At 44.1% G+C, this 27,880-nt stretch overlaps 2 protein-coding genes across 2 annotated transcripts in view; one reads left to right on the top strand and one right to left on the bottom strand.

Annotated features, from left to right (window-relative positions):
• The window catches only part of LOC139228134 (serine/threonine-protein kinase Nek9-like), a 106,118-nt gene extending 92,034 nt beyond the window's left edge, over positions 1-14,084 (top strand). Inside the window, exons 21-22 of the mRNA XM_070859327.1 lie at positions 8,764-8,883; positions 12,703-14,084. Of these exons, the coding sequence (XP_070715428.1) occupies positions 8,764-8,883; positions 12,703-12,801 (219 nt within the window). The 3' untranslated portion in view covers positions 12,802-14,084. The remainder of the gene's footprint in view (positions 1-8,763; positions 8,884-12,702) is intronic.
• Positions 14,085-18,988: 4,904 nt separating this feature from the next.
• Positions 18,989-27,880, bottom strand: part of igdcc3 (immunoglobulin superfamily, DCC subclass, member 3) — a 148,060-nt gene continuing 139,168 nt past the window's right edge. The window contains exons 12-14 of the mRNA XM_070859326.1: positions 26,395-26,533; positions 25,621-25,828; positions 18,989-23,771 (exon numbers count right to left, since the gene is read on the bottom strand). Of these exons, the coding sequence (XP_070715427.1) occupies positions 23,565-23,771; positions 25,621-25,828; positions 26,395-26,533 (554 nt within the window). The 3' untranslated portion in view covers positions 18,989-23,564. The remainder of the gene's footprint in view (positions 23,772-25,620; positions 25,829-26,394; positions 26,534-27,880) is intronic.

Below are 27,880 nucleotides of genomic sequence, written 5' to 3'. Positions count from 1 at the left end.
CCAGTTGTCTTTAAGCTGGGTGGTCATTACTAATGGAGCAAACAAAATTCATATTCTGCTCTAAGGTGTTGGCTAGTGTTGGACTTTGGTTCTACTGGAGCTGACAGTCTTCTCGTAACCCAGTTAAGTGTGAGCCCAGTGAATGACACTGGAGAGTCCTGTTCTTATTTGACATCCACACGTGCGCATTTTCCAGCAATAGTCAAGAACAGAAATCGGGAATTGGGAGATCCCGCCTCCCCTTCCTAGTCTAAGCATCAGCTTTGGCTCAGTGGGTAGCACCCTCGCCTCTGGGGCAGAGGTTGTGGGTTCTAAGTCCCACGCTAGAGACCTGAGCACAAAAAATCTAAGTTGACACTCCAGTGCAGTGCTGAGGGAGTGCTGCACTGTCAGAGGTGCTGTCTTTTGGATGAGATGTTAAGTCGAGGCCCTGTCTGCTCTCTCAGGTGGATGTAAAAGATCCCATGGCACTATTTCAAAGAAGAGCAGGGGAGTTATCCTCGGTGTCCTGGCCAATATTTATCCCTCAATCAACATAATAATAAAACAGATTCTCTGGTCATTATCCCGTTGCTGTTTGTGGGAGCTTGCTTGTGCGCAAATTGGCTGCTGCGTTTCCCACATTACAACAGTGACGACACTCCAAAAGTACTTAATTGGCTGTAAAGCGCTTTGAGATGTCCGGTGGTCGTGAAAGGCGCTATATAAATCCAAGTCTTTCTTTCTCTAAGGGCACTGAGAACAACAGTAGTTTACAAACTGCTGGCAAGGTGACAATCAGCTAACTCAATCCAGGCAGGGGCTTTTCACTCTGTGTGACCCAGTGCCACAATGGGCTGTGCATTGATCCAGTAAACCATCAGGGTATTAACAGTGCCTTAGAAAAACTGCAGGGTAATAGGGGGCTGAGTGATACTCAGCAAGCGCATACCTGCCTTCTCAGCAAGCGCATACCTGCCTTATCTTATGAGGATAGGTTGAGTTAGGTTCGGTCTATACACATTGGAGTTCAAAAGAATGAGAGATGTTCTTATCGAAACATGTAAGATAATGAGGGGGCTCGACAAGGTGGATGCAGAGAGAATATTTCCACATAGGGGAAACTAAAACTAGGGGACATAGGTCTCAGAATAGAGGGACACCCATTTAAAACTGAGATGAGGATAAATTTCTTCTCTGAGGGTTGTAAATCTATGGAATACTCTGCCCCAGAGAGCTGTGGAGGCTGGGTTATTGAATATATTTACGGTGGAGATAAACAGATTTTTGAGCGATAAGGGAGTAAAGGATTATGGGGAACGGGCAGGGAAGTGGAGCTGAGTCCGGGATCAGATCAGCCATGATCTTAGTGAATGGCGGAGCAGGCTCGAGGGGCCAAATGGCGTACTCCTGCTCCTATTTCTTATGTTCTTATCTCATCTGCATGCAATGAATTATTCTGATAGGCAGTCACAGTTGCTTTGCAAACAAACACGCCAGTCATTTTGTGTACAGTAAAGTCTCACAAACAACAATAAGATTTAGTTGGGGATTCTAGGACTAGGGAGCATAGTCTAAGAATTAGAGCCAGACTTTTTAGGAGTGAGAGTAGGAAACACTTCTACACACTAAGGGTGGTAGAAGTTTGGAACTCTCTTCTGCAAATGGCAATTGATGGCTAGATCAATTGTTAATTTTAAGTCAGAGATTGATAGATTTTTGTTAACCAAAGGTATTAAGGGATATGGGGCAAAGGCAGGTATATGGAGTCAGGTCGCAGATCAGCCATGATCTCATTGAATGACGGAACAGGCTCGAGGGGTTGAGTGGCCTACTCCCGTTTCTATGGGCCCGAAATTGATGAAGGCCAAGGCCTGCCTAAAGGACCGCGCCGATGGCCACCAAGAGACCAGGCGGTACTTTGCCAGGAATATTCCTCTAAAAGAGCTGGCAGTACTGACCGGCGGCAAAATAACGGCTTACACCGTCAATCTGGGCAGCAGCGAGCGGGAGCTCTCATTCTCGGCGGCAAAAGGCTCTTGCCGCCCAAGTGCCGCCACGGATGGAGTCGGGGCCCAGGGAGGGTGGAAGAGCTGGAAGTAAAAAGCATTACACCAAAAAACAACGGAACACCTTCAGGGGACCCCATCTAGGTAAGTCGCTGTGAAAATGTTTTTGTCATTATGTTCACTAAACCTTTTTTTCCCGTTCTTCATACCTACCGACGGGGTTAGGACAGCCTGCACACAGCGATCCCTCCCCCTGCTGTCGCCGACTCCCGCCCACACCAATCTGGCATCTCAGTGGGCGGGAGGCCACTCACGCGACCTGGCCGCCAGAGGACGTCAGTGGGCGGTTCCCAGCGGTGTTCCCCTCCCGCCCGCTCCAGCCCAAGTGGAAACTGGGAGAGAGAGGAAACCGGAGGCAAAACTCGGCGGCAATGGGCGGTAAGGCCACCAATATCGGGGCCATTGTTCCTAAGATGAATGACCAAATAGATTTATTTTTGTTAATATTAGTTGAGGGAAAAAAATGTTGGTCAGGACACCACGAGAACTCCCTGTTCTTTAAATAGCATATGGAATCTTTAACATCCCCCTCCGCAGGCAGATGGGACTTTGGCTTAATGACCCATCCAAAGTATGGCACCTCTGGCTGTACAGCACTCTCTCAGCACTGCACTGAAGGAAAGGCCTAGATTATGTGCTCTCAAGTGCGGGACTGTGGCTTGAACTCACAACCTTCTGACTCGGAGGCAAATATGTATCAATTAGGGCAAACTGCTGCTTCTTTTAAAGATAGCAGGTTACTGGTGCGGATCAGTTAACCGAGGAAACAGTTGATCCTGGGGATACAAGTAATGAAGTAATGACTCCACTGGCTTGGAAGAAGAAAATTGCATTTCAGCCCTCAAGACTATGAAAGGTGCACAAGAGGCAAGCTTGTGAAATATTCATGCGCCTACAAGAGGAACAGGTAAGGTATATACAGTATCTACTCTCTCTGGCTCAGCTGAGGAAATAATGAATTTAGTGATTGCACTCTGCTGTAGATCGTGGACAGCAAAGTGCAAGCACTGTTTACAATTCACCATCAATATTTTTAGAGAGTGTGGATCTCTTTGGGCTAGAGGTTTCTCTTTGATGCTTTGTGTGCTCAATGTTCCAATTTATTCCAAATTATTCTCATGTGTTTTGCGAATGAAGAAGTTTGGGATCTGTCGGTCTGTTGTCTTCTGGGCATTTGCAATTTATTTAAGAATATAAAAACCTCTGGTAAAGTACCAGCAGAATTGGTAGTTATTTATAGAGATTTGCTGGTAAATTAACCCAGCCTAAGGCGCAGTGCCAATTTGACAAGATGATTAAAAATAAAAGTAACTTGCTAATTAAAGACAATAGCCCAGCCGCCGTCGCTGATATTATTTAACACATTCCTCTGCTATTTTAACAAAGGCATTAAATAGTTTAACGCCACTGAATAACGGACAAAAGAATTGGACAAACACGTCAACCATGTCTCCGTTACTATTGCAAACACTCATTTCCAGGCTAATCAGGATTGCTCATTTGAAACCTCCCCAGTGTCTGGAATCTTTACAATTAATGAGAGTGAGGAGCTTTGAACAAAGTAAAAATCGCCTTGACCTGGTGATTACACTTTAAAGGGAATAATTAATGCAAATCAGGTATTTCTACATGGGTGATTGGGTGTGCAGCTTTGCCTAAAACTGTTGTGGAACATTTGATGGTACAAATGTGATTTTAAAAAATCAGAAAGTGACCTTTAAATAAGTAATGCGAATTAAAGATCCTTAATGGAGTAAGTACAAACTATCAGACAGCTGGTGTCTAGTTACATACAGGGCAGCAGAGAGTTGGTCATGAGTTGCATACAACAACAACTTGTATTTATATAGCGCCTTTAACATAGTGAAATGTCCCAAGGTGCTTCACAGGAGTATTATGAGACAAAAAATTTGACACCGAGCCGCATAAGGAGAAATTAGCGCAGGTGACCAAAAGCTTGGTGAAAGAGGTAGGTTTTAAGGAGCGTCTTGAAGAGGGAAGAGAGGTAGAGAGGTGGAGAGGTTTAGCGAGGGAGTTCCAGAGCTTGGGGCCCAGGCAACAGAAGGCACGGCCACCAATGGTTGCGCGATTATAATCAGGGATGCTCAAGAGGGGAGAATTAGAGGAGCGCAGACGTTTCGGAGGGGGGGGGGGTTTGTGGGGCTGGAGGAGATTACAGAGATAGGGAGGGGCGAGCCCTTGGAGGGATTTGAAAATAAGGATGATAATTTTGAAATCGAGGCGTTGCTTAACCAGAAGCCAGTGTAGGTCAGCGATGGGTGATGGATGAGCGGGGCTTGGGCAGCCGAGTTTTGGATCACCTCTAGTTTACGTAGGCTAGAACGTGGGAGGCCAGCCAGGAGTGCGTTGGAATAGTCAAGTCTAGAGGTAACAAAGGCATGGATGAGAGCTTCAGCAGCGGATGAGCTGAGGCAAGGGCAGAGACGGACGATGTTACGGAGGTGGAAATAGGTGGTCTTAGTTATGCTGTGACTATGTGCTCGAAAGCTCATTTCAGGGTCAAATATGACACCAAGGTTACAATATACAAGATAATAGCTGTTTGGCTGGAGAGTATGAGTGAGCACACATGCAGCAAGGCAAACAGAATGGAAGTAGGGCTATCACAGCATTTAGCATGGGAGAGAAAGTCTTGTATTAATTACATTGTTACGAGCTTCAATAAAGGACTTTCACGAGTGCTATGGATGCCGCCATGTCCGACATTCCCGTTAAGTTACGCAGCCGCGCAGCAATCTGGAGGTCCCGTGCAGGACGCTCACCTTTGCCTTTCGATACAAGAAACTGCGCGTGCGTGAACATTTGAATGTGCCGCGCAGTGCGTTACAGGGACCGTGCACCCAAAAAGAAATTAGAGGGAACATTGGCTATGAAGTCATCCCCAGTGTTGCCACAGGAAACACGTGCAAGTCCCACAGCAAGGTGTGCTGTGAAAGAATGAATGAACTTGCATATATATAGCGCCTTTCACAACCTCACAATGTCCAAATGCACTTCACAGAGGTGTGGTTACTGTTCTAATGTAGGGAAACGTGGCAGACAATTTCCACACAGCAAGATCACAAAGAACAGCAATGAGATAAATGACCAATTAAACTGTTTATTGTGGTGTTGGTTGAGGGATAAATTTTGGCCAGGGCACCATCAGAACTCCACTGCTCTTCTTCGAATAGTGCCATCAGATCTTTTAGGTCCACCTGAGATGGAAGACAGGGCCTCTGCTTAATGCCTCATCCAAAAGAAGGCAATTCCGACAGTGTAGCACTCCCTCGGTACTGCACTATAGCGTCAGCTGCGATTATGTGCTCAAGTACTGCATTGGGGCTTAAACCCACGGCCTTCTGACTCAACTGAGAGTGTTTCCAACTGAGCCAAGGCTGACACTTTAAGAAAGAAAGAAAGAAAGACTTAGATTTATATAGCGCCTGTCATGACCACCGGACATCTCAAAGCACTTTACAGCCAATGAAGAACTTTTGGAATGTAGTTACTGTTGTAATGTAGGAAACACGGCAGCCAACTTGCACACAGCAAACTCCCACAAACAGCAATGTGATAATAACCAAATAATCTGTTTCTTTTTTAATGTTGATTGAGGGATAAATATTGGCCAGGACACCAGGGATAACTCCCCTGCTCTTCTTCAAAATAGAGCCATGGGATCTTTTACATCCACCTGAGAGAGCAGACGGGGCCTCGGTTTAACGTCTCATCCGAAAGACAGCACCTCCGACAGTGCAGCACTCCCTCAGCACTGCACTGGGAGTGTCAGCCTAGATTTATGTGCTCAAGTCCCTGGAGTGGGACAAAAGGGCTTATTTCCCGATTGGAAAAGCTCAGATATGAAAGCTGAACATGCTGTTACCACATTCCTCTGTGTTAACACCCGCCTAAGAATAGTGCACAGTGGATTGTGGAAGTGGAAGTGCACTGATTGGCCTTACCTCTGCCACCATGTGACTGGTTACCTAACCGGAAGTGAGTTACTTTCCCCCTTAATGTGGAACCCCTGAGGGGGGTCGCTGCTCAATGACTCCCCATGATGTCATGGACAACAAGCACACCATGAGGGAAATTTCAGGCACAAACCTGTGCTCTCCCACTGTAAGCTTAGCTGTCCCATGGTGGCACCCTCTTTAATAGTACTTTTGGATTTGGGTGTGGGGACAGACATCAGATTTGACACCAGTTCAACTATTTTGAGTTGTATCTGTAAATCAAATATAGTACAAGTGCCCCCTTATTAAAGGGGCACTAAACCGACAAAACAAATTACATTTTAGATATTACGTGGTTCAAATTAAAATTTGGTTGCCGGGGGTGATGATGCACTCCAGTCCCTCCGGCACCCACCTCTCGCGGACCAGTGGACACCGCGTGCTCCGTCTCCAGTTGACACCAGAACAAGCTGAGAATGGTGACAGCATCAAGTTATATCGCCTCACTCACTCTGCGCTCAAATCAGGAACATGCGACAAGCTCGGTGCAGCCTACCCCTAAACGCTGACTGTCCAATCAGCTCTTTACTGCCACTTGGGGGAGATTCCTTCGGTGAGCTGTGTGTAATGAAATCGTAAACCCATTGTTTATAGACGCAGAAGAAATTCCCTCTCCGGCCCCCCAACCTCCCCCCGAAAAAAGACATTAAGTGCAACCCAGCAGAAATGAAAGTTTAAAGAGATGGGTTTGTGCTGGATGCAATTAGACTGAGATATGCCTCCCAGAGATGCTGTCATTCACTAAATCAGAACCTCACACCAGTCCGGCTACAGTTATACTACACATTTTACAGCGCACTGAAGCTGAAATCTTTTAACTGCCCCATGAGGCTCCAGCTGCTGACTAATGAGATCTTAACAGGCACCAAGAAAGCTGGAAGAAAATTGGAGATTAAAATTTTCTCACCAAATTAACATCACATAAATATTTACGGCCAGATCGAAGTGTGTATTAATAATTAGTGAAAACATTTCAAATTAATTATGGCAAGCGCTGTTGAGTTTAAAATAAATGCTTTTAGGAATGGAAAACAAAACCGTTTGCACAAATGAGATCATTAGTGAGGGGAGATGCAGGATTCACAGGGGCTGCAGCATGCTTTGATTCAGAGCTTGATGTGAGGTCACTGAGCCCTGGTTAGGGGTCACTGAACACAGCTATCATTACCGATTGGCTGTATTCCGATGACACTCTTGAGCACTGCTGAAGAAAGACCAAAAAGGAGTTAAAATGATCCAGAGAAACGGAGAGAACAATTCAAACGACAGCTCCCATTTACAGCTGCCTGGTATTCTATTACAGAAAGGAGCAGAAAGAGGGGGGGGGAAAAAGAGGCAGGAGTTAGGGAAAAAAGGCGCCAAACAAAGACTTGAATAATATAGCAACAATGAAAGGGACTCTTTCAATCTCCTGCTTTTATTCTGCTGCGGAGAATACAGCAACACAAAGCAGCCAATCTGAACCGTTACCTTCTGGAGCGAGAAAGAGCCTTTTGCCCATTGACAGTCTCGCAACAACATTTTCTTCGATCCTAACCTAGACGGTGTCCAGTTAACCCTCTTTGGCTTGCTGTGTGTGATGAGTTCAGCTTGCTCTTGGTTTTGTAATGAATAAGGTGCTTTGAGCTTGCAGCTGGCATCCTGCTATGCAGCAATGCCCAGCTCATTGTCCATATCACAGTGCGCCCAGTGCACTGCGAACATCACACTGCACGCACGTCATTCCACAACTGGCATTCCCGTGGTACCAACCTGATGGAAGACCTCCATAGCATACTCAATTATTTCTGTACTTAACCATATCAGTATCAATCGGTCCATTCAACTCCTTCTTAAGATGTTTCAATTAACAGAGCTGCCTAATTGCTCAGTGCGTATGGAGCTGTACAGACCAGAAACTCCCAGATTCAATCCTTGGACTGAATTAACTGATCCAAGCATTTTTTTTTTTCAGTGAGAGGAGGGCAGAAGATTGGGGCATAACATTCAGCCTAGCTGTGCTGGGATTATACACGGCCATTATCCAGGCACCTGCACTAGTAATTGCTCATTTACGGATGTCTCCCCAGCGGGAACAGCTTGTTGACTTCCCGGACTTGCGCATGAAGCATGGGCATACCAGGAAGGTGTTGGCGTCCATGAAAACGTACCCCAACATGAATCGAGGAGGGCGAGAAGGGGGATAACACTGAAGGAAGAAGATTGTATAAACCTAGTAACTTTGTTGAGAGACAATTGAGTCAGAAGGTTATGGATCCATGTCCCACTCTAGGGACCTGAGCACACAAAGAAATCCAGGCTGACACTCCAGTGCAGTGCTGAGGGAGTGCTGCACTGTCAGAGGTGCTGTCTTTCAGACAAGACCGATGTCCCGTCTGTTCTCCCAAGCTCTCTGTGGGAGCTTGCTGTGTGCCAATTGGCTGTTGCGTTTCCCTCTTTACCAACACTGACTACACCCCAAATGTACTTAATTGGCTGTAAAGTGCTTTGGGATGTCCAGTGAAAGGCACTATATAAATCCAAGTCTTACTTTTTCTTTAATGTCTAGCACTGTAATCAATTGTAATTACATAGCAGATATCATTGGCTGTCTATACATATTGGCCCCAGCTGATGGCCTCATTCTCAGGGCTCATGTTTGTGAGTTTTGGTACAGTTAGAGTTTGCTCATCATAAACATCTGTACTTTTCTATAGGAACGAGAAGCCAGACTTCAGACAGAGATAGACAAGCTGTACAGGGAACTGAAAGAACAGAAACAGCTCCTCAAACAGAACTCTGATGTAATGCAGCAGTTACAGGAGCAGTTGCTGAAGGTAAGCACTTCTACCTGAATTGTGTGCGAAATGGTTATCCTCAGGTTCGGCTATGTGGACAATGCGCCAGATCTTCCTGGCCTGACCATAACCCGACTGGGGAAGCTCTGACCTCAGAGCCAAGTGTAAATCCTTCTCCCTTTACTCACAGAGCCAGTAATAATGAATAGATGGAGACAAGAAGCATGGACTATAAGGGATCTTGAGAGATGTACAATTAGAAGGGTACCATGTAGAATTGTTTTGCAGACCCATTCTTTAAGAGGCACTAGACCTCAAAATAACCCAGCGAGAAGCTCAGGCACTGGTTAGTAATTGTATGTTACTAACTCAAAGCAAGTAGTGATGATCTCTCCCCCCCCCCCCCCCCCCCACCCCACTAAAGGTTCAAGGCTCAGGAGCTAGCCCTCCACTGGATGGACAAACAGTACAAATTTGAGTCATTCCCACTTGCTTAGATTAATGGTAAGAAGCAGTCTCAATGAGATAAAAATTGAAAGTTCAGAATTTTTGTTACCTGTGCCCTTAAGAAAGCATCATGATTCTACTGTAGTAGGCCAAATAGCCAACTTTTCCAGCATCTGCCCGCACACTGGGGCCGATAATAAGGCCTCAATGTAGCACCACTAGGTCAGCTGCTCCTGAGGCCCTGGCTGAATGAGCTGACGATGCCCATAATGGATGGTCAGCTTATTTGCATAATGTACTGGCACTCCGCGTGCACAGCGCAGGACATGTCCCATGCATCAATGGCTAGCAGCCAGTGAACGGCTGAGAACTGACTGTTGGACCTCACCAATTTTTGGCCAGTGTAAGTGGTCTGGGAAACGACAAACCTCTTTGTTTGGCCATGGGAACAGCAAGAAGGATAGGGCAAGAAGCAACGAGCCACCCTGGAGCCAATTTCCTTTTCTGCCAGCCCTCCTGCCATACAGGCACTGAGCATCTGGAACACTGCTCAGCTGCTCCAGTAACACGGGGAGACCCCCTAAATTATAGAGCATTTGGGACCTTGCTGATCTTTGTGCACGTTTCGTGAACAGGCTCTCACTGTACTGCATGCTGGCTGGCTATATTGGGATGCACTAGGCCCACTGGGCATAGAGTAGGCCTCAGGCTTCCTTACCCAATGGAGCCTGAAATTCCGATCGAGGTCTTCCCGTGGGCAAACTACTGAAAAAAGGGGAAAAAATGCGCACTTACCTGAAGGTGCTGCGCCCGCTCGAACTTCAGATCCTGAGGCCTTCACTCCTACGCATCGGAGCGCGTGCACCTTGGGACGTCCGTATGCTGGAACTGGAGTCACATGGCTCTGGGCAGCCAATCAAGGTACAGTATTTTCTCATTCATAATAATGGGAACTCCGTAAGTTGGAGTTCCCATTATTATGAATGAGAAACCCCACCCAAACACACAAAACACTAATAAAAAATAGAAAAATACACAACATATTTAAGATTCATATACATTAACGTTCTTATAAAAAATATATTTTCCTGACTTTTTAAAAAGTTTTTTTAATTAAGCCTTAAAATAAACTTACCGTAGTGGGGAGGGTTTTTAACAATAAAATGTGTTTTTATAACTTTATTTTAAAATGTTTGTGTGTATTTTTAAACACTTGTGCCTGTAAAAGTAGGCTATACACCTGCTTTTTCAGGCACAAGATTTTTGAGGACATTTGCAGGGCAAGATATGCGTAAATATCGGAAATCTTGTCCTCGCTCCCGATATGCGCGAGATCTGTCAAGCCAGAAACTTGACAGATCGGAAAAGCCGGTTTTCAGCGCATGCGCATTGCGCGCTGAAAACCAGCTTTTCCGATGTCCATAGAAACTTCGTACGGACCCGGGACATCGGAATTTCAGCACCATTATGTGCTGAATCTGCCGCAGTGCAAACACTTGCAGGATGGATTCTGGCTTTGCTTTTTCTTAGTTTCAGGTTTGTTTTTTAAGTTACATGCAGTTGATGTGTGGCAGCATCACAGTTTCAATTATGCTATTGGGCTCGAAGTTCTTTATTTGTGAGGCGGTTTACCAGATTAGATCCTCCTTTGCCATTTGAGAGGAGTTTGTGCCAGAATTTGCTGTCATTTAATGGCAAGTCTTCTAAATAAATGCTGCACTCAATCCACCCTTTGGTTTTCACATCGCAGAATGGAACAAGAGCAGAAAAATCCAACATGTGTGTAAAAAAAAAAAAGACTTTTCTTTCATGATGTGTTTGTTTTTGGTCTCGGTCCACAGCAGGTTGTACAGCGACAGCAGACTTTAAAATGGCAATGATTAGGGATGAAGGGGCTTGGTACTGACCGAGATTGGATCACATCTGCTAACTGCCAGTGACATCATCTCTCAGTGCCCACCCCGGTCAATGGCCCTACAGCCTATTTTTTTGTGAACGCATAAATAATCTCCTGCTTCACACATCTGCAACTGGTTTGAATGAAATGTTTTCAGGGACCGAGTCTCAGGCAAAAGACCCTGAATTGTTGAATAATTGTTGTTTAATGCTGGAATCCTCTATCCATTTTAGGCTCTTTAGCCTTTAAGTATCATTAAGTGGCATTACTGTATGGACTCTGTGTCTGTCCATGTGTGTTAGACCTGCATGGAACTGTGTGTTTGTAATATGCTGTCAGATGTGTTACCTCTATGTGGGAAGGTGAGCTTGTAATATAACCGTATGGAGCTGTGTGTGTTTAATATAACCAAATGAAGATATGTGTAATATAACAGGCTGGGGCGCTTTTCTCTTCAAAAGGCTGAGAGGTACAGTAGCATTTGAGTTAACGGCAGCATAGTGGTAATGTTACGGGACTAGTAATCCAGAGACATGGACTAATGATCCAGAGACAAGAGTTCAAATCCCACCACGGCAGCTGGGGAATTTAAATTCAGTTAATTAAATAAACCTGGAATAAAAGGCTGTTGTTAAAAACCCATCTGGTTCACTAATGTCCTTTAGGGAAGGAAATCTGCCGTCCTTACCCGGTCTGGCCTATATGTGACTCCAGACAGTTGACTCTTAACTGCCCTCTGAAATGGTGGCTCACCATCTCCTTCTCATGGGCAATACATGCCGGCCTTGCTCGTGACGCCCACATCCCAGGAATGAATAAAAAAAGTGACCTGATTGAGGTTTTTAAAATGATGAATCTCTCTCCACAGATGCTGCCTGACCTGCTGAGTTTTTTTTGCTTTTACTCAGCATTACTCTCCTTTCTGTCCACACTTTGATACCATGTGTCCTGTGTGGGACTGCACATCCTTTACCAAAACACCATTTCCCGAAAGAACTCGTATACATTTTGTCAGACACGACTCTCCCTTTATAAATCCATGCTGACTGTCCTTATTTAACGCACGTCTTTCTAGAAGAGCACTAATTTCACCCCAGATGATGGCCTCCAGAAACTTACCACTACCGAGGTTAGGCTGCTTGGTATGGAGGTGTGTGTGTCTTTGTGTGAATCACTGTATGTGTGTGTCACTATGTGATATGGGTGTGTTTGTGACATAACGGGCACGAGCAGACTGCAACAGGAAAATGAGTGCTGTGCACAGATTTGTACCCAAATAATGTGTGTCTGACTTTTTTTCTGATGTGGCTATTGGTTGTGGCACTGATCTGCTGTGTATTGCAGTCAAGGCGGCAAGACCTGTTGTGGCCCTTGCACTGATGCGACAAAGTTGTCCCACCCCAGCCCCAGCATTCAGACCTTGAGCATCCCAAATGTCAGATCCTGCAGTCATTTAATTTGTGTTGCACACTCATGTTCCTCTCTCTCTCTCTCTCTCTCTCTCTCCCCTGAAGGTGCAGTCCCATCAATTCCGGAGCAGTACCCAGGCAGAACGAGAGCAAGCAGACAAATCCACGACAAAACCAGAAAGTAAAATCTGCATTGTCATGTGAAGTAGATTTTTAAACCGAAACTTACTACAATAAAAATCTTGTTGGCCCAGTTTTTATTTAACAGGACCAACATAGTAACGTCAGTTTATTGCACACTGAACATTCAACAAAATGGATCTGAGTTGCTTGACGTGCCCTGCCCGGGTCTAAGGCACAAAACTCCTGACCTCATTGCCATGGCAACCCTGCTTTCAAGGGAGTCTCTACGCAAATGGATAAGATGAAAAGGACCTATTTGACTTTTAGCCCCATTCTTCTTTTCCACCCTCCCCCCACAAGTCTCTTTGAAGTGCCCACCCTGGAGAGTCAGGAGGCAGCTGCCTATCTACTCGGGCATTCCCTGTGTTAAAGCACCTGAACCAACTCAGCAGAGGGTTAAAGTTCAAATGAAACTCGAGTAGGTTTAGGTCAAACGGCCGTGTGTTATTGACGGCAGTTCTGTGATTTCCTGGTTTGGGTCGCAGCTCCAATCATCTCTGATATTTGAGACTCACTGAAAGAATAACGTTACTTGGGTTCAGGAGGGTAACGTTTGAATGCCATTCCTTGGTTAATATATTATACAGAGTGAAACATTCCTCACTTAGCTCCACATCCTACATTGGTTCATAATATTAACATTGGTTTTGATATTAATATTAACTAAATAGAGTTAAACTAAATAAAATAAATCTGAGAAGCACTGCTTTACCTGAACAGAAATTCACAAATTAATACATTTTAATGCAAAATTCACAACAAAAGCTAAGATAAGACTTGGGAGCCAGGACCCAGTAATTTTATAATCGATTATCTGATTATTAGTGTGCGACAATTGACTGAGCCTGATAATGATGGGGAGTGTATAATAGTATGCTGTAAGTGACAGAGCCTGATAATGCTGGGGAGTGTATAATACTGTGCTGTAAATGACGGAGCCTGATAATGCTGGGGAGTGTATAATACTGTGCTGAAAATGACGGAGCTTGATAATGCTGGGGAGTGTATAATACTGTGCTGTAAATGACGGAGCCTGATAACGCTGGGGCGTGTATAATATTGTGCTGTAAATGACGGAGCCTGATAATGCTGGGGAGTGTATAATACTGTGCTGAAAATGACGGAGCCTGATAATGCTGGGGAGTGTTAAGTTGAATAAGTTAATGAAAATAAAATTGGGGAAAAATGTATAAAGACTGGCTGAATTGATATCACCTGTTTCTCACAATCACCCAAAGTCAAAATTCCCAGCCACCCCAATACTGACCTCCAGCCAATATTTAAACTCGTGCAAAAAGCTGCAAATTGGACAATGATTTGAAAATTTATTTGTGAATTCATCTTTTTTACTTTGTCTTTTATCATTTGATGTTTTATGCATCATTGAAGATTGCACTCTCCATAAAACTGTTTGCAACTTTTTTTTTTACTGAGCACACACTTATGTTGTCCATCACTCGTAAAGGATCTTGTGGGCAAAATTGCCCTGCACCCAATGGGGGGGGTGGTGTTTACTGTCTGGGGCAGCAACTGTTTCGATCTGTAGTCACTGTCCAGTGATCACCCGCCCACTCCCGCCGGCTGGAAAGCGAGTGTGTGTGAACATTGGGTGAGGATTTGAGAACATGAGAAAAGCTGAGGTCAAGAAAGGCTTATTTGGCCCTTTGAAGCTCGGTCCCCTATTACCTTAGCTCTCTTCTTTTAACCTCTGCCTGTATTTTGAAATTCCCTATTGTTTTTGACTCTGATACCCTGTCTGGCAGCTCATTGCAAACATTTGTCACTCTTTGAATAAAGGGGTTCTTCCAAAAATCTGTTTGAAATTTACTTTTCAGTATTTAAATTTATGACCTCTGGTCCTATTTTCCTGGCATTCTTTGAAGTAATATTCTGGACTTAGCTTATCTGCACCATTTAATATTTTATATACTTCAATAAAGTCCTTTCTTAACCACCACCAGCTTGTGCTTTCCAAACAGCTTATTCCTTTGCACTTGGGATCAGTCTTTTTGCTCTTTACAATGAATGTATCTGTTTTTGTGCTGTGAGCAGAACCGAACACAGTCCTCCAAATGGAGCCGACCTACTGAATCCTAAGCCTTAGTTCTATTAGAGCTCCCCCTAGTGAAGTACTGCTCCACCTAGTGGATTACTGTGCTAGTGCAACTACTGATGTAAATAAGAACAGGGTCATGTGACAGTCACATGATAGCAGGTTTCTGTGTTGGAGCCATCTTGCAGTGTGTGTTTGTTAGTGATGTCATAAGAATATAACACAATAGTGCAATTTCTGTGAAATTGTATCAACTGTCCAGACCAACATTGGCTCCTGGTCTGACAAGGCTTCGATTTTAAAATTCTCATCCTTGTTTTCCAATACTCCCATGGCTTCGCCCCTCCCAATCTCTGTACCCTCCTCCAGCCCCACAACCCTCCGCCATTGGTGGCCGTGCCTTCAGCTCCCTAAGCTCTGAAATTACCTCACGGCCTCTCTCTCCTCCTTTAAGACACTCCTTAAAACCTCTCTCTTTGACCAACCTAATAGCTCCTTATATGGTTCGATGTTTGATAACGCTCCTGTGAAGCGCCTTGGGAAGTTTCACTACATTAACGGTGCTAAATAACCGCAAGTTGTTATATACAGAGCAAGCTGCACAGCGTGACAGAAACTGAGGCTTGACCAGAGAATGTTCACACACACACAGGCTGAGTGTGCTGGAGAATCCGTGGGCTGGATTTTCAGATGTCTAATGCCTCAATTAGCGGCCAGAGCGTTAATGAGAGTGCAAGAGGTTACCGACCAGGAGCGCAGTGTTTAGCACATCAACCAAAAATTTATGAGAGGCTCACCGGGAGCGCAAACCAGTCGCGCCTGGCTGCTGACGTATTCCTGGTGCAACGCCCACGCTTGCGCCCCAGTCGGAAAAATGCGGCCGCCTCACTTAGCGGCCGCCAGGAACAATGTCTGGAAAAAGTCGGTCCTGGCTTGCAGAGTCGTTAACTGGTGGCTACTTAAAGGAATGAGGAAGCGTTTCCGTCGGAGGTCACAGTCAGTGCAACGTTTACACACAGCACGGTGCGTGAGCCTCCACGTTTGCAGCGGCACTCAGACATAACAGTACAGGTTGAAAACAAGTGATTTTGAAAACTTTAATGGGCGCGTTACTATGCCGTGCCTTTAAGTCTCGGCTGTTGCTGGGGGTCTGACTCGGAGTTCGGCGCATGCGCAATGGGTCCGCCAAATTTACCGACCAAACGGTCATTCTCGCCCCCTTTCCTCTGGTGTGCAACGGCTGATTTAGCGCCCCTGTCAACTCCTCGACTGATTCTATTGAATTTCTGGGCACAGGGCGCAAACTTTTTCAAGCCGCTAAAATTACCACTCCGCCTGGGTTACTGCCCCAATTGAGGTGCGACCGAATTTCTCCTCCCTTGTACAGCATGACTGTTCCAACAGTTGTGTGTCAATATTTAAACTAAGAAAATAAAAGTTGCAGCTAGACCGGAATTAACTGGAATGGTGGGAGAGGTGGTTTCAAGTTGAACACTTCTCAAAGATAAATAACTAAAGTAAATGTTGGTCCCTTAGAAGATGAGAAGAGGGATTTAATATTGGGAAATGTGGAAATGGCTGAGACCTTAAACAATTATTTTGCTTCGGTCTTCACAGTGGAAGACACAAAAACCATGCCAAAAATTGCTGGTCACAGGAATGTGGGAAGGAAGGACCTTGAGACAATCACTATCACTAGGGGGGTAGTGCTGGACAGGCTAATGGGACTCAAGTTAGACAAGTCCCCTGGTCCTGATGAAATGCATCCCAGGGTATTAAAAGAGATGGCGGAAGTTATAGCAGATGCATTCGTTATAATCTACCAAAATTCTCTGGACTCTGGGGAGGTACCAGCGGATTGGAAAGCAGCTAATGTAACGCCTCTGTTTAAAAAAGGGGGCAGACAAAAGGCAGGTAACTATAGGCCGGTTAGTTTAACATCTGTAGTGGGGAAAATGCTTGAAGCTATCATTAAGGAAGAAATAGCGGGACATCTAGATAGGAATAGTGCAATCAAGCAGACGCAGCATGGATTCATGAAGGGGAAATCATGTTTAACTAATTTACTGGAATTCTTTGAGGATATAACAAGCATGGTTGATAGAGGTGTACCGATGGATGTGGTGTATTTAGATTTCCAAAAGGCATTCGATAAGGTGCCACACAAAAGGTTACTGCAGAAGATAGAGGTACGCGGAGTCAGAGGAAATGTATTAGCATGGATCGAGAATTGGCTGGCGAACAGAAAGCAGAGAGTCGGGATAAATGGGTCCTTTTCGGGGTGGAAATCGGTGGTTAGTGGTGTGCCACAGGGATCGGTGCTGGGACCACAACTGTTTACAATATACATAGATGACCTGAAAGAGGGGACAGAGTGTAGTGTAACAAAATTTGCAGATGACACAAAGATTAGTGGGAAAGCGGGTTGTGTAGAGGACACAGAGAGGCTGCAAAGAGATTTGGATAGGTTAAGCGAATGGGCTAAGGTTTGGCAGATGGAATACAATGTCGGAAAGTGTGAGGTCATCCACCTCGGGGGGAAAAAACCGTAAAAGGGAATATTATTTGAATGGGGAGAAATTACAACATGCTGAGGTGCAGAGGGACCTGGGGGTCCTTATCCCAAAAAGTTAGTTTGCAGGTGCAGCAGGTAATCAGGAAGGTAAATGGAATGTTGGCCTTCATTGCGAGAGGGATGGAGTACAAAAGCAGGGAGGTCCTGCTGTAACTGTATAGGGTATTGGTAAGGTCACACCTGGAGAACTGCGTGCAGTTTTGGTCACCTTACTTAAAGAAGGCTATACTGGCTTTGGAGGGGGTACAGAGACGATTCACTAGGCTGATTCTGGAGATGAGGGGGTTATCTTATGATGATAGATTGAGTAGACTGGGTCTTTACTCATTGGAGTTCAGAAGGATGAGGGGTGATCTTATAGAAACATTTAAAATAATGAAAGGGATAGACAAGATAGAGGCGGAGAGGTTGTTTCCACTGGTCGGGGAGACTAGAACTCGGGGGCACAGCCTCAAAATACAGGGGAGCCAATTTAAAACCGAGTTGAGAAGGAATTTCTTCTCCCAGAGGATTGTGAAACTGTGGAATTCTCTGCCCAAGGAAGCAGTTGAGGCTAGCTCATTGAATGTATTCAAGTCACAGATAGATAGATTTTTAACCAATAAGGGAATTAAGGGTTACAGGGAGCGGGCGGGTAAGTGGAGCTGAGTCCACGGCCAGATCAGCCATGATCTTATTGAATGGCGGAGCAGGCTCGAGGGGCTAGATGGCCTACTCCTGTTCCTAATTCTTATGTTCTTATGTTAAAGATGTTCACTAACTGTGAATACAGCTTTCTGTGGAGTTCACACACATCATCATGTCAATCCCCGACACACCTGGATAGGAGCCAGGTTCACACGGTATTTACGCAAGCACAAGTCTCAGCTTATCAAGTCACAAAGAGCAGTTAAGATTGGATTGACTAACACTATTTTATTTGTCATCATTATATTTCCACACACTAAACAATTTGAACTACAAAAAAAATCTGTTATTGTACAAAGTCAACAATCATATGATCAGTGGGAATCTGAACATTCACACAAGGAACAATGAGTAAAGAGGAGAGGAAAGTGCTTTGAGCTCGAGTGGGGCAGGGCCACAATACCTCGACCCAATGCCTACACGTGATTCCATGTCGATGACATTATGCGGCTGAAACCTTGTGGTCACAAAGCCCGTGGATGACACTTTGACAGCAGGAGACAATTTCAAAAAAACCTACATATGCCTTTTTTATTTTGTCTGGATAACCTTTTGCAATCCAGTGTCACATGTCAGCAGCCTAGCTCCTTACAATGGTTAGTCAGTTTTCTCTTTGTTTCCATAGCATATTTATATATAATGAACGGAACAGTTACACCAGCATCATTCTTGTGGGAGCACTTTCTTACATATCTGGAACGTTAATAACACTTTTGTTGGAGATAACCTTGAGCACATTGAGATACTGTAGGGATTAAACCCACCACCAGCTGGGCTCAGGACATTGTGTCCCCAACACAAGGGATTGATAATTCTGCTTGTTAACATCAGCGTGGTATCAATCCCCTTCCCTTGATACCAACAAATCCTCCCTCCCCCCCACCCCCAGCCAGTTCTGCAACCTCCTCCCTCCAGTGAATTGGCATCAGGTCATCATTTGAAAAATTAACAAATCTCATGCTGGTGAAACAGATAGTTGACCAAAGTCAGTCTGTGGTTGACCTTGGATGACAGCGGTTAGCCCAATGAGCCATATAAGGAAAGGGTCTCCGTAGACCGACAGAGAGAGTGACACCACAGTACTGATGAGGAGGCGACTTCCTCGTCATAGTAAAACAATATTTCTTTTATCAAGCACTGACTACAGACCTTTGGGGAACTGATCCTTCAAGATCAACTAACACTTCTAAAAACACTAGAGTAAATTTGAACTTAACCCACCCCAGTGGGAATGAGTTGGGTTCAAGTCAGACGCCCGTTTTACACCCGTGTGATTTGCAGTTCTGGAGTGTACAATTGTGTGGGGCGTAAAACAGGCATCCTACCTCATTCCCTCTGGGTGGGTCAGGTTAAAATACCCCCACTGTATTCTGTTTTCCTTCTGTGTGTAGGGTTATGCAGCACATAAAGAAACAATCCAATCATAGGATGCCAATTGGACATGAATACAATGTTTGCTCCTCCATGACAGGACACAAGAGAGGAAATGCGATGTGCCAACAGAAGGAGTGGAGAGAATAAGCCCCAAGGTGTCCGTTGTGGAAAATGCATCTGTGTTGGGTGAACGTGTGTTTAGACCCAATAAAGACCCATTTTACTAAAGAGGTTTTTTGTAACTATTATCCACATGTTTATCTTAAATATAGATCAGACCTAACATTGGGTATTAACGGGGTTAGGGCTGGGGAATGGGACTAGCTGAAGTGCTCTTGCAGAGAGCTGGAATGGGCTCGAAGGGCCGAATAGCCTCCTTCTGTGCTGTAACCATTCTGTGATTCTACGTGTGGAGATTTGTGATTTCAAAATTATAATTTATTACTAATAAATCTAAATCTAAGTACGCTCAAAAACCCCAGCAAATGTGTTTATAATACTGAAAATAAGACACCACACTGGCAGAAACAAACTGCATTTCTCAAAATAATCTTCAGAAATCTCAGTTATCAGAATTCACATAAAACCATTATTCTGGCTGTAACAGACAGTAATTAGTGTGTAAAAAATATCATAAACTATTATAAAAGATTTCATCCCTTTACAGCGAATATGTACCTGATGCAATATAGTGAGTACTCAGCTTCTACCCGATCTGTAAGCCTAGAAGTTACAGTTTGTAATGTTATCGGACAAACACTCAATGAATTTGCATGGCTGCTGAGTCCGCTATTTTAACAGAGGCAGTAGTCCCTTTCAAATAACGGAGCAGTCACTTCTAGGCGATAGTGAGCACCTGGTCTGATCCTAGTGCACTTTAGTGAGCAACCAATCTCTGGCTTAAAAAGGAAGGCAAGTCTATTGGGAGTACTTTGAACAAAAAGTACTGTTACTAAACTTTCCATGCTCTTTTCATCCACTATATTGAGTAGCAAAATATTCTTCAAAGCTAACTTAGTTTATCCTCAGATGTGAATGCTCAGACAGCAAGAGTCTCTATCAGCTGAGTAAAACTATCTGGAAAAACATTTAATTCTTGTTACATACTCTCAGTTACATTTTCAGTCCCTTAAACATCCTGGAGTGTGCTGGCGGAGAGTGTAAGCCCACAACTGGCCAAGCACAAAGGGCTTGCTCAGTGTTTCTTTGTCGACAAGACAGCAAAACAGAAAAGACTTGCAAATAAATACGTCCAATCTAACAGTATGAAAATACCCTGTCATCGCAAAAAACTACTTTGCATTGAGCTACAAAAGAAAAATGATGATGTGTCCCTGAGATAGCCGTCACCCCTGGTGCATTGTCAAGTAATGTGGGGAAAAAAAGTAGATATTAGCCAAGCGTCAACAAACTATAGAGTATGTCGCACAGCGTGTGAGAGTGTGAGCGTGGCACGCAGTGTGTGCTACAAACATAAGTACGGAGCGCACAACATATCATCGCCTCCACCCCCGCCCGCGCCCCACGGACTTGGCACACTTGAAATGTGCTCCTTTTTTTATTGTGCCCTTGTACTTTGCTACATTTTCATGGTTGAAAATGTGGCAATGCTGAGCACTTCCCACATGCCAGTGACACAGTCCTCTCATCCCACAGTCAACTTCGAGGGACTGCCTATGATGATGAGATACTAGGGCTGATTTGCCACCATGCCTTTTCAACACCTGTATTTGAAAAATAGCCCCTTTGTGTACTATATTAACACAAGAAAACAATATATTTCTAAGAATAAAGGGATGATCCATAATATGCAATCATCTTGTGGTCATTTCCTTCTGCCTCACCCTCATTTTCCAAGCTCTGCTCTCAAGCCTCTGCCAATCCCGGTTTTGGATTAGCGGGATGATGGTATGTGAAAGCATTGGTTGGTCAGAGATCAGGAACTACGTGTGGAGAATCACTGGGGCAAATTTCTTTACGATTTAGTAACATTGTGCGTTGAACCTCCAGAACATCTCATCCAACAGTAAAGGATTAAAAGGATTTTAATATTTAATGCAATGCTCAAAGGGCCAGCCATAAAAATCTGGATGAACATCGGTACTTAACCCCATTCTAGTTACGCTGCAGGGTAGGAATTGTTTCTACATTAAGTGGTTTCAAATATTTTTCCAAGCGTAAATGTGATAACGAGTGGAGTGAATATAAAAATTAAAACCTGCCACTGGTTGGGGAATTGGGAGGAGGGAACGAGGAAGATCACCAGGAGGATCAGGCTGATAATACTGAGGTAGATAACTAAGGCTTCACAGAAACGAATCATTTCCACATAACTAGCGAACAGTTGCACAGAAACAGGGGCATTACAGCGACCCACATGAAGTACAGCCATACGGGCATCACAAACACCTACGTGGGCCATAGAGACGGAGCACAGATACATGTGCATCAAAAATCACTCACTGAGAAATAATAAGACTGCAAATTTACAACATATCAAAGAATAAGAAAATTTAGCTTCAGGCTAAATTACTGCTATAGTTTAGACATGTCTATATGGAGGCCAACCAGCCTAAGCCCAGGCTTGCCTTAGGGAAGGGGTTCTCGTCACAACTCTTGACTTCACAGATGTGATTTGCACTTTTTCTCTGCATTTGTTTTTGGGGAACATTTCTGACACAGTCCCTCTGACGTGGGCACCCTTTGTGAGGTTCTGCTTCGATTGGCATGGAGCAAAGAGGTCCCTTCATTCACCTCACGTCAAACGTGGGCGGCTGGCATCTATGACTCTTCCCCCACACAAAAAGAGATCAAGGTCAGGGCTGAATGGAAGTGCATGATGTCAGCAGTGAACTTTCCTTTCCAAGGCTGCACTTTCTTTTGAATGTTATTGAAATGCTGGGAGGTCTGGCGGGAGTCAGCACTGGGAATGTTTGACTCAACACTGGTTACATTGTTGTCCTTCGATTTGGAATGTGCCCCTGATCTAACTGGGGCGCACGAGCATTCTGGCCAGCTCAGCACAGCAATGTGTTAGATGCTGAATGGAAATCCAGAACCTTGGTCATTTTTCTTCAAAAAAGCATGTCTTTGGTGATGTTCTTGAGCAAGGAACGCTGATAAAAGTGTTTCTCTGATAAACATTACCGACAATTAACGAGAATAAACACCTTTGTAATGTAAAAAGCAATGCAAACACATAAGACGTGGCTATATACAGTGTAACGAAAAAGTAATGAGCAGTAGTTCCATGCCTCATCCTAAAGCAGACAGGAAGTTTGGTTAAATCACCACGTACATCAATGGAGGGAAAACAGTCCCACAACACAGAATGGAGTTCTATAAAATTTGAGGTAGAATGTTTCTCTTTATATTTGGAAGTGCTTTTTTTCTTCTTCAGGGCAAATGGCAGATGAGTGAGGCCTTGAGGTAGTACTGCATCTGTACTGACCAAGTGCTATTCTACTTGTGGAAAGGAAGATACCAATTTGAGCAACTTCCTTAGAAGACATTCAATACGGCTGAGGTAGTTTTCAATCATCAAATTTTTCTTTGAGTTTTTTTTTCTCCAAGTCTTATTAGCAGCCTACACGTAGGCCTCACCAGTCTTTTTGTTTGTTAAAAATCCACCACTGAAATGAATGAACTTGTTGTGACCTGAGTTTGATACGCTGCGAAATCCATCGAATCCCTGCACGGAGACCTGCTGTGGCCTTATTCAACTGGCGTTGGTGGCTGTTTTACATCAAACCAATGGTTGTACGGCAAGACAGATGAACAGCAGGCCAAAAGACTGATGCATGTTTGCCAATGATGAAAATCTGACATGTGTAGGCCTGAAATGCATCCTCATGAGGTGAGTTTCAAAGATAAACTACACCCAAGAACCTTCATTAACAACATGCCTGAGTTTTTGAGGATACAAGCAGTCTTAATTTTCACCAAGTTTCACCAAATCTGTAGTAGAATATGAGCTGACCTGAGACTGATAGTCCGAGCAGAGATGCCATCAGATAGGGAAATGATAAACATCAGCATGTGAGTTCCAATAATAAACCGACAGGTGACCAATGAGACTTGGCTTCTCTCAAAGTTTCACTCTGTGGTGACTGAACTACTGTCTTTCAGCACTGTGAAGTTGAGCTGATTAACATTTAATTCAGGGCGGTCTAAAGAACACTGAACGACGGTTTCGAAGGTAGTGTGCTGTTCCTGAGTCACAACAAATTCGTCCAGTGGGAACACAGAGTTCTGGCAGATCAGACTGGGCTGTTCTTCAGAGATGGGTGAGCTGTTATTAGACTGTTGGGAACAGAAGGGGAAAAGAAGAGAAAACACAGTATTACTCCAAAGTATAAGTAACTAGAAATTGGAAATTACTCTCAGTGACATTATCGCACAAATGCTTCATGCACCAAATTCCTCTCTCCACTGAATGAACAAAGGCACTAACTGTTAATATGTAAATAGATTAATGTCGCAAGTAAAATAGCAGAGAAAGGAAATTCGTACAAGCACATTTAGCATTTGAACAATAAGATCGGCAACAGCCATTTCTAAGTCCATAAAGAAGCTTTCTCATTTAACTCTGCAAATCTTAACACATTTTCCACTTCAAGAACAACTATAATAGAAATAGCTGTCTTTAATTCACCAGTGATCTTATCCCGAATACAGTGAGAGAGGAATCTTCAGTTTACACCGTGAGACTTACCCTGCAGTAAGAACCCCGGGATAGTTTCCTCCATGCACTTTGTACTAATGTGTACTTTTTCACTAAAATGAGTGAAAACATGCACTTTTGTTCATTGCGTAATCTCAATCTGCACTTACACAAAAGCAAAATACTGCAGATGCTGGAATCTGTAATAAAATCAGAAAATGCAGGAAATCTCAGCAGGTCAGGCAGCACCTGTGGAGAGGAAACAGAGTTAACGTTTTGGATCGATGACCCCAAGGGTCGTAACCCAAAATGTTAACTCTGCTTCCTCTCCACAGATGCTGCCTGACCTGCTGAGATTTCCAGTATTTCCTGATTTTATTCCTGAATTTACATTTCCTTACAGTTTACAGGGAGCCAAATTAATTCCGTGGTAAGTCGCTACAGTCATAATGAAGTGGCAGATTTGTTCATTGCTTAGTGACGGTCTGTATTAAATGCTGGGAGTCTGTAGTCAGGAGCACAATTAGAATTTGTAATTTCATGGACTCTCCCCAACGTGTTTAATCTCCCAAGTGAGTCAAATAAACACAGATGTAACTAAAGAAAATTAAGCCTAAAACTCAGAAAACTGCACATTTGCACTGGTGGTCTACAGACCATTGTGTAGCCTTTGTATGGTGAGAGTTTAGCTCACTGCTGTGTAAGATTCCATCCATTTTGGTGTGAAAGGATACACTGACATTGATGAAAATCAACTGGAGAGTTCTCCATTGTCAAGCTGTCAAAACAGCACCAACATTTTCAACTTTGTTTTATGGGATCGGGTGTCACCTGGCACTATCGCAGAGGAGTATCTGGGTACAGATGCATAGAAAGGGGTCATTTATTGCTTGTAGCCCATCTATAGTTAATGGGCAGGGCAAATGAACATGTACCATAACAGAGGTCTTTCCACTTTCCCAGTTGGATAGCTCGGTTGCCATTTGAAAACCCTCCCAATATGGCAGTACAACGTGGACTGCTGAACTCTGCTTCTGACCCTGCCGGACTTTCCCGGATCAGATTGGTGTCAACTCATTAACGCACTGTCAGCAGGCACCTGCGTCAGTATGGGCACCTGCTCAGACGATGGGCTCCCTCCAAAAGTTCAACTCTTCAAGCTGACCGGCCAGCATGACCGGCCCAGATTGCTGGCCAGATCAGGGGCAGAATCTACAAGAGTTTTGAACCCCACCTCCTGTAACATCATGGGACATGACTGAGGCATCATTGCAAACCAGCAGTAAGTAGTCTTCTGGATGGAGACAGTATTTCTGAGTCCTTCCCAAATTCTCTCCCCTGCTGTTCTACATTCCCAACCAATTTACACCTCTGGTGCCAAGGAAATTCAGGGTCATATTCAGGCAAATATTCTTTAAAAACCCTTCATCTTCTTTCAGGACAGACCAGCAACGTGTCTTTGAGTTGATCCTCACTAGCAGATCTTACCGTAATTCCCTTGTGTTGGTCATTAGGAACTGGTGCAGGAAACAGTCTTTCCAGCTCATTCATGTCAGCCATCTTCCTATTGGCTGTGAACTCTTCTCTGCCCCTCCGTGGTCCACCGTTCTGGACCAGCCCTTGTGAGTTTCTTTGGGCCCTAGATGGAGCTTGAGGGGTGGCCAGACGGTCCTCAACATTTTTACACATTAACAACCTAGAAATGGAAGTCCCAAGGGATAGATTCAATTCATAATTCATGAAAATATTACTTAATATACGTTCATGGTAAAAGAGGACCATTCACTCACATCTGGTACTGTATGGCTTGTTTATATCTCCGTGTCAACTCCTGTATCTGTGCAGTATACACAGTAAAAAGGACACTGCATGCATGCCTGTTACTGTGTGGACATTCCATATGTGTAATGAATCATGGACAAGGGCATGCACACAAATACATGTGCACTTGCACACCTACACATACACACACACCCACATATATACACATACACACACACCCACATATATACACATACACACACACCCACACATATACACATACACACACACCCACACATATACACATACACACACACCCACACATATACACACACACACACCCACACATATACACACATATACACACACACATATACACACACACACACACAAGCTCCCCAATGCATAACAGAATCTACTTTGTTACTGTGCTTCAATAGATGCACTTTTAATGTTGCAAGGATGGAGGGGGCCACTCTCAGAAATCTTTGGAGTATATACCTTCCACGATATCCAAAAACAAGGAACAGAACACAGAAGATAATGCAGGTGACACCGATGTGGGTTCCAATGATGATGCCAGTTGTGGAGGTTTTGCTGCTGTGTTCCTCTTTCAGGCAATCACACGGAGTGTTCAGAACTGTAACACAAAATGCCTCTTATTAATGATATTCGGAGCATCCCTGTTTCACATTAGATTGTTCACCTCTCTCGCTCTCCCAGACATGATTCAAAAAGAATCATGTTACCTGATGAGACAATTCTTCTCTCAACAGTAGCTTCCAGCCCCTCCTTCTATCGCAGCCTTTATCTCTAGTTTGTCAATATTGTTATGGCTGTTGCTCCTCTGAACTGTCTTCTTTTGTCAATCCCAAATATGCTATGCCACATGCTCTTCCTTCTCCCTACATCTTTACTCTGTGAGCATCAAGACTCACATTGTACCATTTTCAGAACCTCTCTATTTCCCTCAGTCTTTCCTGCTTCCTGCAATCGTCAAACCGATTGGCGTCATCTAATTCTTGATTCAACTTGTCTTCTATCCAATCACTTTCAATCCTGATGGGCTACTTAGGCTTCTTGAGTTAGACACACACTGACGTTCCATTGGTTGCCTTAAAATCGTCAACATAACATTCAATACATTTTCTAATAATAATATTTGCATTTCCATATCACTTAATCAAGTAAAAAAAATCATTTGAAATGAAGTGACCTTTTTATGTTGACAAACACAGAAGCCATTCTGTGCCAGCAACACTGAGTAACAGCAATAAGGTGAATGAATAGTTCATCTTTTTTTGGCGGCATTAGTTGAGATAGAGTTGTTTGCTGGAATATTGGGAAAATTCTCTGCTCTTCTTCAAATAGTGCCATTGAATCTTTAACATTCACCTGAACCACTAGAACAGGCAGATGTGACCTTGATTTCACTTCAATCTAAGAGATGAACCTGTGACATTGTAGAAATCTTTCAATACGACATAGAGTAGTCAGCCTAGGTTGTGACTTCAACTCTTGATGTGGATCAATTGAGCCAACACATTCAATGCAGACCAATCAGACACTACAGTAAACTACACGCTCCAAAAACCATTGGTTGACTGCTCGCCCAAATTTTTCACCAACACCTCGGGCTGGATTTTCGGCTTTGCTCATTTCGGGGCGGTAATGGAGACGGGGCGGTAAAATTTGCGCCCGGGAACAGTTTGTGTCTCAGCAAAATTGGGCAGTTGGCCCCTGAGCATGGGGCAGAGCGCTAAGGGAGGTACACCTCTCATACGGCGCTAGGCCAGCTGAGCAATTGAAAATCCTGAGCTAAACAGCCGGCCTGGGGGCGCTCTGAGAGAGGCTTGGGAGAAAAAAAATGTGAAAAAAACCCCACCAAAAACATTCCTAATATATAGCCCAAACCACCACAACATAAATCGCAAAAAAGAAGAAAAGAAAAAGCAATCACACTTACCTGAGGTTGGCATTACTTACC

Source organism: Pristiophorus japonicus, chromosome 17 (genome assembly GCF_044704955.1).
Source record: "Pristiophorus japonicus isolate sPriJap1 chromosome 17, sPriJap1.hap1, whole genome shotgun sequence".
NCBI lineage: Eukaryota > Metazoa > Chordata > Chondrichthyes > Pristiophoridae > Pristiophorus > Pristiophorus japonicus.
Note: the sequence above shows the minus strand (reverse complement) of the source record. Positions and strands in the feature narration are given on the sequence as shown.